General features: G+C 35.7%; 1 protein-coding gene across 3 annotated transcripts; it reads right to left on the bottom strand.

The window, feature by feature from the left end:
• Window positions 1–571: 571 nt before the first annotated feature.
• On the bottom strand, window positions 572–18,433 carry LOC107745293 (C-Jun-amino-terminal kinase-interacting protein 1-like). 3 transcript variants are annotated; one of them, XM_016559145.1, is made up of 15 exons: window positions 18,296–18,433; window positions 18,029–18,222; window positions 16,313–16,424; window positions 14,456–14,683; window positions 11,229–11,310; window positions 8,963–9,439; window positions 8,414–8,691; window positions 7,755–7,872; window positions 7,297–7,372; window positions 6,479–6,654; window positions 5,797–5,900; window positions 4,938–5,045; window positions 3,980–4,050; window positions 3,224–3,322; window positions 572–1,524 (listed from the first exon to the last, which is right to left on the bottom strand). In XM_016559145.1, the coding sequence occupies exons 2-15, from the start codon at window positions 18,082–18,084 to the stop codon at window positions 1,452–1,454; spliced, it is 2,058 nt and encodes a 685-aa protein (XP_016414631.1). In that variant the 5' UTR covers window positions 18,085–18,222; window positions 18,296–18,433; the 3' UTR covers window positions 572–1,451. The 3 variants fall into 3 exon arrangements, with proteins under 3 accessions (XP_016414631.1, XP_016414632.1, XP_016414630.1); XM_016559146.1 differs by having other exon boundaries at window positions 18,029–18,158; XM_016559144.1 differs by having other exon boundaries at window positions 18,029–18,433.
• Window positions 18,434–19,820: the final 1,387 nt, after the last annotated feature.

The raw sequence follows: 19,820 nt of genomic DNA, 5'->3' as shown, positions 1-19,820 counted from the left end.
ATCGCTTCCAGGTAACTGTTACGCTTAGCTGTACAAAAACAGCCCGTTATGCTGCTTAATATATTATATTGCAAAGTGGTATTTGTTAACATATTATTTTAAAGTATTCTTATAATCATAAACACATTGTTCTTCTAGTTACTTACGGCTAATGAACGGATGTCTTGCACATTCACAGAAAAAATAGGTGTGTAGGTATAAAGGTGGTTGATCATAAATTTTAATTATTGTTCCGTTCAATTATACAAACCCATTTTAAATGTTAAACTATCTGGTCGGTTACTGTACACAGAAGCTTTGAAAACTCTTGTAAACATTGAAGAGTGAGTGATAGGGTCTTCTGAATTAAATATAGTTTGACTAAGATTAAAAATGATTTATTTTAATATCGTGCTGTCAAGTGAAACAACAACACACACCAGGTCCTCGGCACCCTCTGCGTAAACCTTGTAAGTATTGATTTAAAAAGATGACATATTATTATTTATAATGATTCATAAGGTTTTCACTGGAATAATACACAGCAATTTTAACAGGTTCTGGAAAACAAATGTATTTATTTATACCTGTATTACCTTCATTAAATAGATTTAGTTTGTAGCATATTGGTATCTAAATAAAACAAGTGTTCCTTGATGAACAAGCCTTTAATGAGCACATAATCTGTTCATACTGATGAAATAAGGTCTTGCTTTCACAGGAGTTTATTAAAACCAAGCCAAAAGCAGCTCTTCCAAAGTCATTTACCTTCCATTACTCCATGGCACTGATATTTATTATTATTATTTAGTTTAACCATTTCCATTGCACTTGATCCAAAAGGAATACTGAAAGTCCTAAAACATTTTCTGATCAACTGTTAATGACTTCTATTAATATGATAAAATTGCCATACAACTCCTTTGTAGCTATTTATAGATCTGTCTTTCATTTGGTGACTAACTGCGTAACGAGTCCTATTTTACCGTTTCAAATTAATAATACCTAAGAACTTCACGTTACAGGCAGGTTTTTAGGAATTAATGATGCTGGTATACCTGTAAAACGCAACAGACATCACAAGCAATTCACAAGCGTCTCGTTAAACTGGTCACCGTTTATATGTTTTACTAATATTTTATGAGAATGCATGGTTTTGTGCAATGAAAAAATATCCTCTATGAAGCCTGAAGCGCAGCGCAGCAGCAAGAGCAGAGAAACGGATGAAAGCCTCATCCAAAGCATCCAAAATCATCAATATCTGGAAAATAATTTCAGCATTTTATACTGTACAATTTTTCTTTTTTTGTGCGTCAGTCTGATGAATTCCAACACAAAACCAGGTCACGTGCATCACGTTACAAGCCTCAGTCAGTCACTCTTCATTTCATTTGTCAGGTATATCAGTCTTTGATATTATTATTTCTCATGTAGCATAGTCGTAATATACACTGCTGTGTTGTAGTCCGAGATTATTCCAGGTAGATGTCTTCTGTTGGACACGAGACCTCCACAAACTCTTTATAGTACAACTGGAAAGCTTTCCTGTTAAAGAAGACAGAGAATATATTAATAAACACTATGTGAGCCAATAAGAAGTAATAGAATGAAAGAGTTGAGTCACAGAAGAATGCAGTATATTACAGATACATGTATTATATTGTAGGACTACATGAGTAAGGTTTGTAAACAAACGTTAATGTTGGCTTGACAAAGCCTTGTTTGAAAGTTTGAAATAACTTTTTTTTTTAAACTTATATTTTGAATATTTCACTCAATAAATGCTATTAAAATGTTGTCTTAAACATTGCTAAACATTTAAGCAAGTTGCTAATGTTTGTAATGTAAATTAGCATGGTGTTACCATGTTTTAACACATTGCTAGTATGTTTTAGCATGTGGCTTGCATGATTTGACATGTTTAAACACGTCTAACATAATTTAACACATTGCTAGCACGATTTAACACGTTGTTAACAAGAATTAACATTGCTACCATATTTTAACATGTTGCTAACATGATTTGACATGTTGCTAGCATGATTTAACACATTGTTAACAATATTTAACACTTTCTAGCATGTTTTAACATGTTGCTAACATTAATTAACACTGTTAGCAAGATTTAACACGTTGCTAGCATGTTTTAACATGTTTGCTAGCATGTTTAAACCTGTTTCTAGCATGTTGCTAACATGATTTAACACATTGCTAGCATGATTTAACACATTGTTAGCGTGATTTATCATGTCTTAACATGTTACTAGCATAGTTTAGCATTTAGCTAACATTATTTCACACATTGCTAGCATGTTTTAACATGTTGCTAGCATGATTTAGCTTTTTGCTAGCATAGTTTAGCATTTAGCTAACATTATTTCACACATTGCTAACATGTTTTAACATGTTGCTAGAATGATTTAACATGCTGCTAGCATAGTTTAGCATGTTGCTTGCATGATTTAACGCATTGCTAGCATGACTTAACATGTTGCTAACATGTTTTAACATGCTGCTAGCATAGTTTAGCATTTTACTAACATTAATTCACACACTGCTAACATGTTTTAACATGTTGCTAGCATGATTTAGCTTGTTGTTAGCATAGTTTAGCATATGTTGCAAGCATGGTTTCACACATTGCTAACATGTTTTAACATGTTTGCTAGAATTATTTTACATGTTGCTAGCATAGTTTAGCATGTTGCTATCATGCTTTCACATATTGCTAGCATGATTTAACATGTTGCTAGCATGATTTAGCATATTTTAACATGTTGCTAGCATAGTTTGGCATGTTGCTAGCATGGTTTCACACATTGCTAGCATGATTTAACATGTTGCTAGCATGATTTAGCATCTTTTAACATGTTGCTAGCATAGTTTAGCATGTTGCTAGCATGGTTTCACACATTGCTAGCATTGTTTTAGCATGTTGCTAGCATGTTTTAACAGGTAGCTTACATGATTTAACATTATGTACATGTGTTTTAAAAGAAACTCTGTATGTGTTATTGTACGAAAGTTTTGACCCCCTCAATTAAAGTCTATGGGACTTTTTTGTAGTTTTGATTGTTCGTTTAATGAAATCCGTAAGTCTGAGTCAGACGAGTCTGAAGCTCTGAGCAGAGTTTGTTGTTTGTTGCTTGAAAACTCTAGTAAATTTAGTCTCAGAAGAAGCAGCAGCAGCTGAAATAGCAGATCAGTATCAGCTTTGTCAAGCAAACATGAAAATCAGACTGACCTGACGGACTCTGCGAGCGGTTTAGTGGAGTTCTCCGACACAAAGACATGACAGGCGAATCTCTCATCAGCTGGATGTTTGGTGATGAAGCCAAAATACCTGTGCAGATACAGACCTTAAAATACTGACTGTTCACAAAACAGAACCAATGCATTAACTACCGGTCAGAAGTTTGGGATAATTACCATTTTCTTAATGTTTTTTAATAGTAGTCTTTTATGCTCACCAAGGCTGAATTTATTTTATCAAAAATACAGTAAAAACAGTAAAATTGTGAAATATTATTACAATTTAAAATAGCTGTATTCTATGTGAATATCTATTAAAATGTAATTTATTCCTGTGATCAAAGCTGTATTTTCAGCATCATTACTCCAGTCTTCAGTGTCACATGATCTTCAGAAATCATTATAATATGCTGATTTCTGATTATTATCAATGTTGAAAACAGTTTGGCTGCCTGATATTTTTGTGGAAACTGATACATTTTATTTTTCAGGATTCACAGATGAATAGAAAGTTCACCGAGCAGCATTTATTAGAAATGTAAATCTTTCATAACTTATAAATGTCTTCAGTCACTTTTAAACAATTTAATGCATCCTTAATGTCTGAATAAAATAATTTTCTTTCTAAAAAAAAACAATCTTACTGACCCCAAACCTTTGAAGGGTAGTGTATACGCGAATTAATAATAATAAAACCATCATCATTGTCACTGAAAATTGAAAGGTTGCCAGTAAACGCTTGACTTACTTGTTGTTTCTGGGATGGTAGCCGCAGAATGAGACATTTTTCAAATGGAAAAAGTGACTATATTGGCTGCTCTGTGGAAACACATTCATAAAACAATTAGACTGCAAGTCCTTCAGTTCACTAATCAGGGTTCCCACAGTGAATCTCCAGTTTCCACTTTTCTACACTGTAAAAAAAAATTACGTAAAATTTACGGTAAAAAACTGGCAGCTGTGGTTGCCGAAAACCTACCGTAAAAAAATACGGTAGGAGCTGAAGATGGATAAAAAACAATAGGGGAAAAGACAAAATAAGGCAAAGAATACACTACCAGATTGGGGTTGGTAAGATGTTTTTAATGTTTTTGAAATAAGTCTCTTTATGAAATAAATTCAAGACTGCATTTATTTGACTGAAAAAAAAATACATTTATAATTATAATATTGTGAAATATTATTGCAATTAAAAATAACTGCTTTTTATTTCTGTATATTTTAAAATGTAATTTATTCCTGTGATGGCAAAGCTGAATTTTTCTATAAAGCACTTTATATATATATATATACACTGTAAAAAAAAATTACGTAAAATTTACGGTAAAAAACTGGCAGCTGTGGTTGCCGAAATTTTACCGTAAAAAAATACGGTAGCGACCGTTAACCATTTAACAGGTTTTTACTGTAGCATTTTTACAGTCTTTTACCGTTAAATTGATTACTGGATACATACAGAATGTTTTTAAAAGTTGTTTCTTCTTTTCTAGCCCAGTTCATGTGTACTGTTTGTAGATTTCATTATTCAGCTAAATATTCGACAAATAACCAACAGTATTATTCTTCATTCCTCACTTGAAAGTCTTAATTTTCAAGTTGCAAGTCTTGAAAATTAAAATAGGGCATGGAGAGGAGATGCTCGATGCAAAACCGTGCTTGAAGGCGTTCACAAAACAAACATTGTTAATGCAGTAGATGGCTTTTACCAAGTCGAAATCATCCTGCACTGTGAGTTTCAATCCCTTCACGTTGATCTCCAGAACGCAGGATGAGGGAGGATTGTAAAGCACAGTCAGTCTCCTGTTCATCGCAATCTGGAGTCAATCATAAACAACCGTCATCAGTCTAATGAAGACCATCATTCACTCTGTGTTTCATCTTACGTTTGCTTAAGATTTCTGTATTTGCATCGCAACTTAAATGTGCATCCATTTGGGTTACACAGTTAAACAAACTAATAAACTTAATGTGATGCATATTTGTCAGTCAGACATAAAGTTAACATTACAGCACTAAAAAAAAAAACATGACCTGATTTATTATAACTATTTATTATGACTATTATCTAAATAGTCATTTGTGCATTTTGAAATAATTTTGAATTTTATTTAATATGACGTTTATTCAAATAGCTTAGAATCAGCATAAATCTGTTAAAAAGTATGGACATGGTTAAAATATGGGTAGCTGTGGAATTATGAGCAATATTAAAATGTATGAGATCACGTGATCAGATGAGAAATCTGATTTATTGATGATAAATATATAAACCTGGTTATAGTTTATTAGCACTAGTACAGAAATCTGATCTGTTTCAAATATGCATCACATTCAGTCTGATTATGTTAAAACTGTTTAATCCAAATGGATGGAAATTTGATATGCAATTCAAATACATAAACCTTTAATTTAGGCCTAAATATTTTTTGAGTGTACATAGTTTTCATGTAATTAACATTTTAAACAAAGAATAGTAACGTTTGCCAGTCGCAAGTTTCACATAAAACTGCAACAACATTTTTTTTTTTTACGTACAGTGAAATGTAATGTAAATCTTCAACAGACCTTTTGCATAGCTGCACACAAAACATCATGGCCTTTGTGAGTCAGCACTTGAACCGAGCCGAGGAATTTCACGGTATATTTCTCCGTCCATTCAGTACTTTTCACTAATGAGAACGAGACATAAACAAGACATAAAGACCATTCAAACAGGATTTGTTAAGTTATTAAAGCCAAGTCACGTTTGCTTCTATATTATGAAATGAACACAATTTCAGCTGTAAAGCAGCTCTAAAAAGATGATAGTGTCATTATTAAGCTCACTTTAGTCCAACGTTGTTTCGTTTTAGTTCAATAACAGTGTTAATGTTGCAAAGTTCATTAGTTATGAATCAAACTCATAATGCATCTCTACAGAAGACAATAGTGTCATTATGGAAACTTACAGATTAAGGGGCGGTAATATTATAATGAGATCCCTTTGCCACGTCACCAAGGGAGCGAAATCAGACGCGCTGGTTTTCTCAGACGCTTGCAGAAAAAGCCTTCCCAAAACAAAGTTACTGGGTTAATCTTTTTCACGTTTCCTTGGTTGGTAGATGCACCGGGGACCTGATTATAGCACTTACAACCTGGAAAAGTCAGATTTTCATGATATGTCACCTTTAAGACACAGTGGAGTCATCTGAAAAACCCCAGCCCTTTTATGAAGTCAAATCACTGCATCTGAATCTCCAGCTCTTACCATTTGAAGCAAGTTCTTGCTCCTTGAAGACCTCAGTGGCGTAATAAGCGGGAAAGATGCCATGTGCTCCGCTCCTCATGTTGTAGCCCTCGCACCAGTGATCCTCGTCCTGCAGCTCCACCAGCAGAGGGTCACTGACCTCCAGCTCCAGCTCGTCATCATGACGAGGGACAAACCTGCCAAAAACACTTCCATCAGGCGAGGACGTCTTTGCTTTTCTATCTGGTTCCATCTCAGATGGTGAGATTTGTGGTTCATTTGTGTCCCAGTGACTTACCACTCACATAGTTACCAACTTGTTTGCATTATTTAACACTGCATGCTTAGAATATAGTGCTAAAATGAAGCATTAATAAACATATATATATATATATATATATATATATATTTTGCATATTAATCAATTTGCATGTACCCACTAATCACTGACACATTTGGGATGTAAAGCAGCATTACTGAGTAATTTCCCCATCTTATGATTCCCCCAATATCTATGGAAATTTAAGTATACGAACTTCCTAGCATGTGAACTTATAGGCTTTCAGACTAATGGGGCTGAAATAATGTAGCAAATTATAAATAGCTACTCATACTTTGCAAGGCTAAATCCACATTTTCAGGAATCCACATTACTGAAAGCAGCTCGTTGCCTATTCAAATTGTCTTTTTTTTTATCCTGAAATTTCGAGTTACAAATGGTGCCATTTCCTGAGAACGACCCACTGACTGTCGATTCATTCAGGACGTTGACTTATAGCATGATCATTTAAATATATGAATGCATTTAACAGTAACACGCATGTTTCAGTCTGTTTTACCTGTAGACGGCTCTGTGTGTCTGTTCTCGCTCTTCTCCATTAATTATGCAGGAAAACAAGCCAAAGGATTCTGTACCTAAAGACATCAGCAAAGAGTGTGTTTCAGCTTATTAATACAGTGCATTCTAACTATGGTCATATCCTGGTGTATTCTTACACACCAACTTCCCATAATTGACATACTAATTTAAGATTTGATACAATTGCAAATAACACCTGACAAGGTAGCAATCTACAACCAAATCAACTGATGCAACTATGCACTCTTCATAGAAGTTATACTGTTAACACTTCAGAATAATGTAATTTATATACAGTGGGTACGGTATATATATATATATATATATATATATACTATGTATATATGTATAATATAAGTTTTACACATTAAGACGATCATGCTGACACCATTGTTACTTAAAGTATACTTAAATCATTAGTTAAATCTGTCAGCTTACTGGAGGAGCGTGAGCAGCCATTCATGAAAACATTAACGAATTTCCGAGAAAACTGCATGTCGGCTTCAGGTGTGGAGTCCTCTGACAGACACGTCGAAGCGTCCTGTTTAATCCCGCTTTGTTTTCTTCCCCCGTCTTCATTCTCAGACTTCTTTCAAACACACACACACACACACACACACAAATGAATTATTCCAAACTTTTGACTGGTGGTGTACACATGATAAAACAGTATATAACAGGACACTTACTGGAGGAGCGTGAGCAGCCATTCATGAAAACATTAACGAATTTCCGAGAAAACTGCATGTCGGCTTCATGTGCGGAGTCCTCTGACAGACACGTCGAAGCGCCCTGTTTAATCCCGCTTTGTTTTCTTCCCCCGTCTTCATTCTCGTTCTCCTCATCCTCTTTCTCAAGAGCCGACTCGTATGGAGAGGAGACGCAGTTATCGACACACACACACACACACAAAAACAAAGAATTCCAAACTTTTGACCGATAGTGTTCAAATGCTAAAAATATATAAAAGTGCACTTACTGGAAGAGCGTGAGCAGCCGTTCATGAAAACATTAACGAATTTCCGAGAAAACGGCATGTCGGCTTCAGGTGTGGAGTCCTCTGACAGACACGTCAAAGCGTCCTGTTTGATCCCGATTTGTTTTCTTCCCCCGTCTTCATTCTCGTTCTCCTCATCCTCTTTCTCAAGAGCCGACTCGTATGGAGAGGAGACGCAGTTATCGTAGATGGTGGCCGAGTCGCTGTCGTCGCTGTATCCGCTATAACACTCTTTCAAGCTGACGAGCTCCAGCTGATCGTGCTCGTCCACGACCAGCGTGTATTTGACCGAATCGTACGAAAGTCCACTTGCGTCCGAGTTGCTCATGGAAGTCCGCAGCATTCCCGACAAACCCTCGCGGTGCGCGTGAGCCTCGCCTGCGCCGCAGTCTCTGTAACACAGATCTTCCGCTCTAGTTGCTTCTTCTGCTTCACTGTCAGGGTCCACAGCAGCCAAAGCTTCCACACAAGAGGAATAGGACGGCGGTTGCAGATCCTGTTTGCTGTACGGAGGGGGAGCTTCGTTGTCAGAGCTGTCTGGGATTACTTGGGAAAGCGCCGGCGTTCTGTGCTCCAGAGCCTCAGTGCAGCGCTGTATCGGCGTCACGCAGCATTCCCGACAAACCCTCGCGGTGCGCGTGAGCCTCGCCTGCGCCGCAGTCTCTGTAACACAGATCTTCCGCTCTAGTTGCTTCTTCTGCTTCACTGTCAGGGTCCACAGCAGCCAAAGCTTCCACACAAGAGGAATAGGACGGCGGTTGCAGATCCTGTTTGCTGTACGGAGGGGGAGCTTCGTTGTCAGAGCTGTCTGGGATTACTTGGGAAAGCACCGGCGTTCTCTCGTGCTCCAGAGCCTCAGTGCAGCGCTGTATCGGCGTCAGAAAGATCTCCTCCGTAGGCTCAAGCCTGACGTCTGTGTGATATCGGATGCGTTCGCAGTGGCCCAGTTCTCTGTGCACGTCTCTGGCTTTGTATGGTGGGGCTGGAGCTTGAGTGTGTTTGGAGGGGCAACTGTTGGGCTTGTCAGTAGAGGTGCCACAGTCTTTCATTTGAGTCCGACTCTGTCCCGGCTGGTGCTTCTCCTCATCGCTCAGACACGTGTGTTCGCGAGAAGGCGCCAGTTCACCTGGTTGCAGGAGGATCGTGCACGAAAAAGTGAATTGATAGACAAGTCAATGCACAAACATAAATATGGCAGTGCACTTTGAATTATTCTGTAAAAATGAAGTTTTGAGATCAGTGGTAATGATATAGTAACATGCTGGGTGATAAAACTAAAATGGCTTGTTTTGTTTTTGAAACAGACAGACCAAGATGTTAGGTACGCCTGTGTGACCCATTGTTTGGCTAGAGTGCACATGCAAACACGTTTTTGTAGATGACTCGACTAAATCAAATTCACATGACCGCAGTTGGCAGCAAAACATGACTGGCCTTTTGTCATTGAGACAACAGAGCAAGGAAAGTTTGGCATACAGCTGATAAACTGAAAAAATTTACTACAAAATGCAACAAAAAAGAACACATTTTGTACCAAAAATTCAACTTTTAAAAGTACATCTTTTAGGAAAAAAATGTGCTTAATCATACTGATTGTGAAATTATGAAAGTATCAAATTATGATTACAAGTATATAAAAAAAAAACATACTTGCAGATAAAATGTTAATGAAATAAAAGGCCTAAAAGTGACTTAAAGAGGGACACTTTCATGTCTGTTTCACTTTTAAAAAGTTCACAGTCAAATTAAATGTTTATGTAAGTATGTTTAAAATGGTTGTTTTATTAATCTTTTGTTGTGCTTTAAAGAACAATTATTTTGATCTGTTGTCTAACATCCTAAAGCACATGTGAAGTACTTGATTAGATTGTAATTGTAGTGTGTTATTTTATTTTACACTTAAAGTTAATGTATTTTAAATGTACTAAATTGCAACTCTGTGTAATTACATATATATTTAAATGAATTGCATATCATAGAAATTAAGTATATTTTAGTGTACCTTTACCATAAATGCTTGTCAGTACATTCAGCAGTACTTTAACCATATTTCAAAGACAACAGAATTGTGAAATTACATATGAAGATGTACTTAAGTCCTACTTAAGTGGGTTAAAAAGTTCACTTTGTAATAATGTCAAATTAAATGTTTATGTAAGTATGTTTAAAATGGTTGTTTTAATAATCTTTTGTTGTGCTTTAAAGAACAATTATTTTTATCTGTTGTCTAACATACTTAAGCACACGTGAAGTACTTTTACTGATTATGTTTTAATTGTAGTGTGTTATTTTATTTTACATTTTAGTTTACCTTTACCATAAATGCTTGTCAGTACATTCAGCAGTATTTTAACCATATTTCAAAGACAACAGAATCGTGAAATTGCATATGAAGATGTACTTAAGTCCTACTTAAGTGGGTTAGAAAAGCACTCTAAAGTTCAGCAAACTGCATTTATTATAAATTTAAACTACAGTACATTTTCATTTAATTGTAATTAATGTGCAATTAAGTGTCTGAAAACATTACGGTTACACTTTATTTTAAGGTGTACTTGTTACAGTGTAATTATACATTTAAGTACTGAGTAATATTAATTAACTACACGTATTTACTATATGGTTAGGTTTAGGATTAGGGTTTGACTTAGGGTTACTTGCATGTAATTATGCATAATTAATTGTTATTATAATAGCAAGTACATGTAACGTGTGTAACAAGGCCACCTTAAAATAAAGTGTTACCAACATTACATTCAATTCACACTTAAGTATATTCGTTTTAAGTATGTTATATCCATAATAAGTACTCTTTTCTGTTTTAAGTAGAGAACACTGTTGCTGCTGCTGTGACAAGTCATGCCAACTTCCCAAACAAGACTTAATAAGCACTTACACGTAAACAAAGATCTCACCTGTTTTAAGAGGGGGCAAGGTCTGGGAGATTTTCTGCTGCCAGCTGTACTTCTTCGCAAATGAGTTGTTGTTTAAAGTGTCCTGTTGATGAGATGCAACAGACAGGCTATAGCATACTAATATAGAGCTTCTGCAGTATACAGCATACAAACTGTGCATAAAGTGAACTTTTTTTGTATGCATGGGATAGCCAGATGCACTGTGCACTGTATCCCACAATGCAATTAACTGGAAGTATTATAAATCTTTTCTTTATGCATTATTTGATCAGACCCAAGGGGTCAAGGTCTTACTAGGGAGCATGGTCGGTTTTTGTACTAAAAGCAGTCACATATTTTCTCAGGGTTGAAGTTATGAGGGCTACCGAACACTCACTTAAAGTTAAATAAAAGACTTTCTGGCACACAAAACTGAGCAATCAGTAAAGCTGAATAAAACAAGAGTGTTCTGTAAATGAGACGCATTTAAAACCAAGCAGGAATCCAAAAGACTTTCCTCTCTTTCTCAAGTTCTTTCTCATTCTCAATGCAATCCTTACAATAAAGCCCACTCTTTAGGTCCATACAGACCCATTTTAGCATTCCCCACACAGACCGTCATTCCTCCAACATTAAAGCAGAGGTGTAAAGTAACAGATTACAGAAAGTCTTGTTACAGTAATTAAGCAGATGTATTGGTATTGAGTATGTTTTAAATGCTGTACTTTTACTGTGCCATTTAAAAAAACATAAGCGACTGGTTCTGACAAAACAAAATAAGCAACTGCATTGACTGCTGTGTGGAACAGACACTATTTCTGCATTGAATGAGAACTGGGAGCGTGTCTCTTTCAGCGTTTCAGCTCGCGTTCAGCTGAGAGCGCTCGCCTCGACTCCTCACTCACAGCGTGCATTCAAACACATAATGACAACCAAATAGCAAGCCACTGAATAACAATGACGCGCTCATACTTTATTGTGCAGTGGGGGCCAAACCACTAACAAGTTACAATACAGGACTGTGTTCTAGATATAAGAGCTTTGTGGAAAAACAAAATCACTGCTAATGTTTCCTATATTTTCTTTCAGACAAAAGCCATTAAAGGGAACGCAAACTGCAGTTTGTAAGCTACATTTAGAAATTGCGTTGTGCAGTGTTACAACTACATTTTTGGGGAATAGTACTTTTGTTTAAGTGGGATTTTTCAGTACTCTTTCAAAAATGTTGAAGTATTTAGATACTCCCATAACATTAAAAGTTGATTCATCACCTTTTAAGTTTACAGTTGTTCTTTAAATCTGATATCATTTGTCTTTTTTTTTTTTTGTATTTTAAGCATGTCTTTTTGAAATCAAACAACTTTGTCAAGAACCTTGTGCTTTAGTAGCATGAAATTACCTCTCAAATGCTTTTATTTCCCAGACGCTTTTTTGTATATATATATATATATATATACAAAAAAGCGTCTGGGAAATAAAAGCATTTGAGAGGTAATTTCATGCTACTAAAGCACAAGGTTCTTGACAAAGTTGTTTGATTTCGAAAAGACATGCTTAAAATACAAAAAAAAAAAAAGACAAATGATATCAGATTTAAAGAACACCTGTAAACTTAAAAGGTGATGAATCAACTTTTAATGTTATGGGAGTATCTAAATACTTCAACATTTTTGAAAGAGTACTGAAAAATCCCACTTAAACAAAAGTACTATTCCCCAAAAATGTAGTTGTAACACTGCACAACGCAATTTCTAAATGTAGCTTACAAACTGCAGTTTGCGTTCCCTTTAATGGCTTTTGTCTGAAAGAAAATATAGGAAACATTAGCAGTGATTTTGTTTTTCCACAAAGCTCTTATATCTAGAACACAGTCCTGTATTGTAACTTGTTAGTGGTTTGGCCCCCACTGCACAATAAAGTATGAGCGCGTCATTGTTATTCAGTGGCTTGCTATTTGGTTGTCATTATGTGTTTGAATGCACGAGAAAATTTCTAAAACTGTTCTGATCGTTACAGAACAAATCCTTGGTAAATACTGTCACTCACAGATCATTTTAAGTCATTTTAAGTTCTTTAGGACTGTACATGAAGGAAAGAGATGACAGCATCCTTGCAAAGAAGAAGTCAGTAGACAGTATACTTGCAAATAATATAAGATACACTTACATATAAGTATATTATCTCCATAATAAGTACTCTTTTTTTAAACATATGCTAAAGTGTACTTTTTTTAAAAGGGCAAAGTAAGTGAGTTATAATTAGTCATTAAATCCACCAGTTCGGGCCATTTTGTAGACTTTTTGCTAGCTTGATCGACGAACGTTATTGCATTACATGGTTTAATACCATACACACACACACACACAAACACAAACACAAAAACATATAGTTCAATTTTACAGTTCGAAATGCCCTTCATTTGATGCATAACACTTTAAATTAATATAGATAATATTACATGTCTTATGTGTATGTTTATGATTACACAAAATGGGTGTTATGTACTATTTATACAATGCAGACCAGACAGAAAATTTCTAAAACTGTTCTGATCATTACAGAACAAATCCTTGGTAAATACTGTCACTCACAGATCATTTTAAGTTCTTTAGGACTGTACATGAAGGAAAGAGATGACAGCATCCTTGCGAAGAAGAAGTGTGCTTGATAGTATTAAATGTGCACTTGTAGTGTACTTCAAAGTGAAGAGTTCAGATGTCGTCTGAATTTTTCATCTAAAATGAGCATTTTTTATCAGTCTCCTATATTTATGTTCAGTTATTTCACTTGAATGGCATAGAAGAGGACCTATACAAGTAAAATGACTGAACCTAAGCATATGCTCATTTTAGATGAATATTTCAGACGGCACTTAAGAGGCTTCCTTCAAGTATAAAGTTGTACTTGCAGATAATATAAGATACACTTACATATATTCTTCTAAAGTACAATAATTCCATAATAAGTACTCTTTTTTTAAACATATGCTAAAGTGTACTTTTTTTAAAAGGGCAAAGTAAGTGAGTTATAATTAGTCATTAAATCCACCAGTTCGGGCCATTTTGTAGACTTTTTGCTAGCTTGATCGACGAGCGTTATTGCATTACATGATTTAATACCATAATATTACTCAATAATATTTAGTTTTGCACTGTCAATTATTTTCTTTTCTGAAATGTTAGGATGCTCTGCTTCCCTTGCCTCAACAGAGAAAATGCACCTGCAGTATTTCTACAGTATCTTATTACCTGAGTCCGCGGCACCTGTGGGAATAAGTTGAGAGTGGTGGGTCGTTTTGGACGGTAGGCATCCATGCTGACAGGAATGGCAGAATCCATTGATGCTCGACAAACCACTCTTTGGCTCCTGTGTGCAGCATCAGTAAGATGTGAAGGATGTGTCTCTGCCTGGATCTGACCCGCTGCGCCTGCCTCCACCTCGTCCAGGCCACTAGTGTGTGCCTGGATCACATGATCCTGCAGGGATTGGAAAGACCGGCTGTCAGTCAGAGAAGAGAGTGAATGAGAGAATAAGAGAGGGGAGATGAGGGCCACTGAGCGGACCATTACAGCAAGCAATGACGTCAGACTTTGGCTTTTTCAGTGCTGGCGAAGCCGAGAGAACAAGAGCCGGGGAGGGGTTTGGTACAAAGACTATTCATATGCGTGTTTACTCACTGCATCACAATGAGACTCATTAACACGTAGAGCTCGGCCTGCTCTCAGCTGCGGCTCTGTGCAAACGTTTGCCAGATTTGTACAGATTTTGATTTAGATGGAACTGTAAGAAAGAATTGTGAGGGGGGAAAATCCTGTGGAGTGGAAATATGAACACAGCTAAATAATAAAGTACAGATTTCATCGGTTAATTATGTATTTTAGTGTAACTTGACATCATTTCAATGACTTTAGTGCCATAAATGTAATGAAGCCCATAAACTGGCTGCTGAAAATGCAGCTGCATCACAGGAATAAATTTCATTTTAAATTAAATTAAAATAGATAACTGTTTTTTAAAATTGTAATAATATATGTGAGCCTGGAGCACAAAAGCAGTCTTAAGTCGCTGGGGTATATTTGTAGCAATAGCCAACAATACATTGTGTGGGTCAAAATTATAGATTTTTCTTTTATGCCAAAAACCATTAGGATATTAAGTAAAGATCATGTTCCATGAAGATATTTTGCAAATATATCAAAACTTCATTTTTGATTAGTAATATACATTGCAAAAAAACTTCATTTGGACAACTTTAAAGACGATTTTCTCAATATTTAGATTTTTCTATTCCATTCATCCTTCAGATGACGTATAAATCTCAATTTCCAAAAATGTAACCTTATGACTGGTTTTGTGCTCCAGGGTCACATATGTAATAATACAGCCTTGGTGAGCATAGGCGACTTTAGAATATTATAATATTACTGAAACCTAACCCTGTAACAGTAGTCTGTGCAGAGTTATAGTTGGAAAAACAAACAATGACAGACAAATCCACAGCAAAAAAAAAAAACACCTGCAAGCCAACAGCACTTATAAAAAAAAAAAATAATGTGTGAAAATAAGTGTATCTCATTCCATGTCATTAAAAGTATTAGGTTATTTTAATTGTAGAAGTAATGCAATTACATAATGTGTTACTTTAGTATTTTTAACTACTATTTAAGGATAAATTAACAAACATGCATTGCATGGCAGTTTAAAATAATAACCATTAAGGACTTATTTTTTATATAATCGATCTGAAATGCACCACTCTGCTATTTTATATACGGTCTTTTAATTCATTATGTGTTTCCTGATCATAATCTTTTCTTCTTTAAATACTCTGTTGACTCTTGCTTTTTAACTAGATGCTATTCATGAATGTGACTGAGTCACTCACTAGGCGCCACCTAGAGGTATAATGATGTACTGCACAGGAATGTCACTTCCTGAACAAAGAATTGGTAAATAAGTTATTTATTTATTTATTTCAGATTCAAAAGATTCACTGGGAATATGAATAATAATAATAATTATTAATAACAGCAGACAGGTGAGATGGCAGTGTCTGTTAGATGATGCTCAGTAATATTCACATGTTAAGCCAGATCTTTTCTCACCTTGATGTCAGAGTCGTTGCGCCTGGGCCTCAGTGCAAATTCATCCTTGATTTCTGTGATTTCAGACAGATCCTCATCTTCAAATCCATCCAAACCTATGTCATGCGTCAACCTATAAGAACCAAAGCAGTAATTGATAAAGGGGGCGCTAGTGGGCTGTTTGTTTCTTTGTACTGCACAATATACTGTTGTGACAAAGAAGTGTGCTTTATTGTATTGAATGTGCACTTGTAGTGTACTTCAAATCTTAAAAGTATAACAAACAAACAAACAAAAAAACTGTATGCCAGATAATATAATATTAATGAAATAAAAGGCCACTTAAGTGACTTAAATAGAGACACTTTCATGACTGTTTAACACACTTAAGTGCACTTTAAAAAAAAGTTTTAATTTAAAGTACATTTTAAATCATCATGTTTTAATCTTATGTTATTTTGATGTGTTGACTAACATAATAAATCACAAGTATTTGATTATAATTTTAACTGTAGTGTGTTATTCAGTATTACAGTTAAAGTTAATATATTTTAAATGCACTAAATTGCAACTTCGTCGTTACAAATGTGTGATATGCAAATATTTAAATACATGACAGAATTTTTAATAGAAATGACATTGAAGTACAGTAGGATTATGAAATTACATATAACGATGTACTTAAGTCCGACTTAAGTGGGTCAAAAAGCACTCTTAATTTAATTGCATGTAATTGCATAATACTTTTTCATTTAATTGCAATTAATATGCAGTTAAATGTCCGAAAACATTACATTCATATTCTTTTAAAGGATATTGCTTCCAAAATAATAAATGTATGCTAAAGTGTACTTCTGTTTCACAAGGGTTTTAATAGAATAGTCGTATGTTAAACGTTATTCTTGCTCTGTATTAAGCATAAAGTACTGAATGAAAAATGTTTCTGTTGCTGCATGTAAAATGTCTTTTTATTTGGGAAATAGAAACCATGTAAACCATGCTTACACTGTGTAAGCACAACTTCAGGAAGTTATGCCAATGCAATACTTCCGTTTATTACAAATCTGTGTTTTGCTTTGTCCTTATAAGGTTTGGATTGTAGATTGATGTGCAAAAATATGTAAAGCATTTTAGTATAAGGACGAGACAACAAAATGTGAAAAAAAAGTATAATTTTGTTAAAATATTCTGAATGCATTCATGGCAGGAAGCAGTGACTTGGCAAACGTCACAGGTCATCTGACAATGAATGTAGTTCGTCCGCATTGTATTTATACTCCACACACGCATGCTTATATTAGTAACAGCTCTCATCAAATGCAGCACACACATGATTTCAGAACAGCTTGTGTCTCTGTGTGAGATAAAAGAGCTCATGGTGTGAAACATGCACATTCTCAGTCCCTTTCAAAATAAAAGTATTTTGTCTGACACTGCAATTAATAGAATCTGTATTATAAAATGCACTAGTTAAAAAGACAGCAGAATTGTGCCCGTACAGATTTATATTAATGTCAGCATATGAACAAACCACTGGCGAAGGACAGGAATTCCATTGCAATCCTGAAAATAACATTGCATAAAAATTGGCATAACAGACTGTTGCTATGCAACAAAAACAACTATCTGCAATGGATGCTGCATCTGCAGCTCATCAAAACACATGCACTAACACAGAAATATTTCATATATTCTACTATTAAACACACAAGCTTGAAGAGTGAAAGAACCGCATACCATTTCTCCCATTGCTCCTCTGTCCATTCCTCTTTGCCATCACCGTTGGAGTCCATTCTGTGAGCAGTGCAGCGTGGGATTGTGTTGACATCTGGTCAAAGCTCGGCGCCTGCCATTCGAGCCGCTCTATCTGAAGTCAGGTTAGACTGATTTCAGATGACAACAGCACATGCTGCTCCAGCATCCTTCATTCACTGTAGAATAACAACTCTTGACGGATGCTGCATTTTTCTCACTGTATCTCTCTGCCCTTGCTCATGTGTTTACCTGCATCCTCACTGGCATCCTCGATCTACAAGCAGAGTCCCAGAGAAATAAAAGCTTTGCAGAGTCAGCGCTGCTGAGAGAGATGCTGCATGACAGTGTCCTTCTGCTTATACATAATAATAATCATGCAGTCCATCCAATAGCAGTCATGTGATTTACAACATCACCCCTCCTCTCTGCCTCTTGTCTCCAATGTCGCCCATCCCCCATCTCTCTCTCTCTCTCTCGCTCTCTCTCTCAGTGTGTGAGAGAGATATGAGGTGTTATATTGTATATGTGCGGTTGCAGCCTTCATAAGCGCTCTTCAAGGCCAACTAGTAACATGCTGTGGAGAGAAACTGAAAAAAATTTAAAACATTTGGAAATGATGAGAAAGTAAACAATGTGACACTGTACGCTATTAAAAATAAAGGTTCCAAAAGGGGGGGTTTCACAGAAATGCCATAGAACAAACATTTTTGGAACCCTTAGAACTTTTCAGTGATCAGTTGTTTAAAAGGAATAGTTCACCCAAATAAGAAAATTTGACCCTCGAGGTCATCCGAGATGTAGGTGAGTTTGTTTCTTCATCAGATTTGGATAAATGTAGCACTGCATCAGTGTCTCAGCAATGGATGCTCTGCAGTGAATGGGTGCCGTCAGAATGAGAGTCCAAACAGCTGATAAAAACATCACAATAATACACACCACTCCAGTCCATCAGTTAATGTCTGGAGAAGAGAAAAGCTGCACGTTTGTAAGAAACAAATCCATCATTAAGACGATTAAATCTATAATCCCTAAAAACGCTTCCTCCAGTGATAAAATCCCTGTTGCCACATATTTGTTTAGAGCTGTTTTGGCTTGTAAACGCTGCTTGATCTGTGCAGATTTCTCTCCTGATTCAGACCAGGGCACTTTTTCACTGGAGGAAGCGTTATTATGGATTATAGACTCATATTTTAGCCGGAAGCAATGCTTTGAAGTTAAAAACGTCTTAATGATGGATTTGTTTCAGATTTTGGCTTCACAAGACATTAACTGGTGGACTGGAGTGGTGTGGATTACTTGTGGATTATTGTGATGTTTTTATCAGCTGTTTGGACTCTCATTCTGACGGCACCCATTCACTGCAGAGGAGCCATTGCTGAGCAACTGATGCAATGCTACATTTCTACAAATCTGATGAAGAAACAAACTCATCTTGGATGGCCTGAGGGGGAGCACATTTTCAGCAAATTTCATTTTTGGGTGAACTGTTCCTTTAAAACAACTAACTTTTTATTCTTACTCTCTTAAAAATAAAGGTTCTTTATTAGCATTGATGGTTCCATAAAGAACCTTTAACATCCATGGAAACTTTCCATTGCACAAAAGGTTTTTAAGATTAAAATGTATAATTAAAATGTTCTTGACACTAAGGAAGAGAGAGAAAAAAAGAGATTCTTTTAAGAACTTTTCACTGAAAGGTTCTTCAAATGCTTTTGGAACCTTTATGTTTATGTTAAGAAAAGTTTAAACTGAAGATCCTTCTTCTACTATAAAG

Source organism: Sinocyclocheilus rhinocerous, unplaced genomic scaffold (assembly GCF_001515625.1).
Source record: "Sinocyclocheilus rhinocerous isolate Xijiao unplaced genomic scaffold, SAMN03320098_v1.1 scaffold1399, whole genome shotgun sequence".
In the NCBI taxonomy this organism is placed as follows: Eukaryota; Metazoa; Chordata; class Actinopteri; order Cypriniformes; family Cyprinidae; genus Sinocyclocheilus; species Sinocyclocheilus rhinocerous.
Note: the sequence above shows the minus strand (reverse complement) of the source record. Positions and strands in the feature narration are given on the sequence as shown.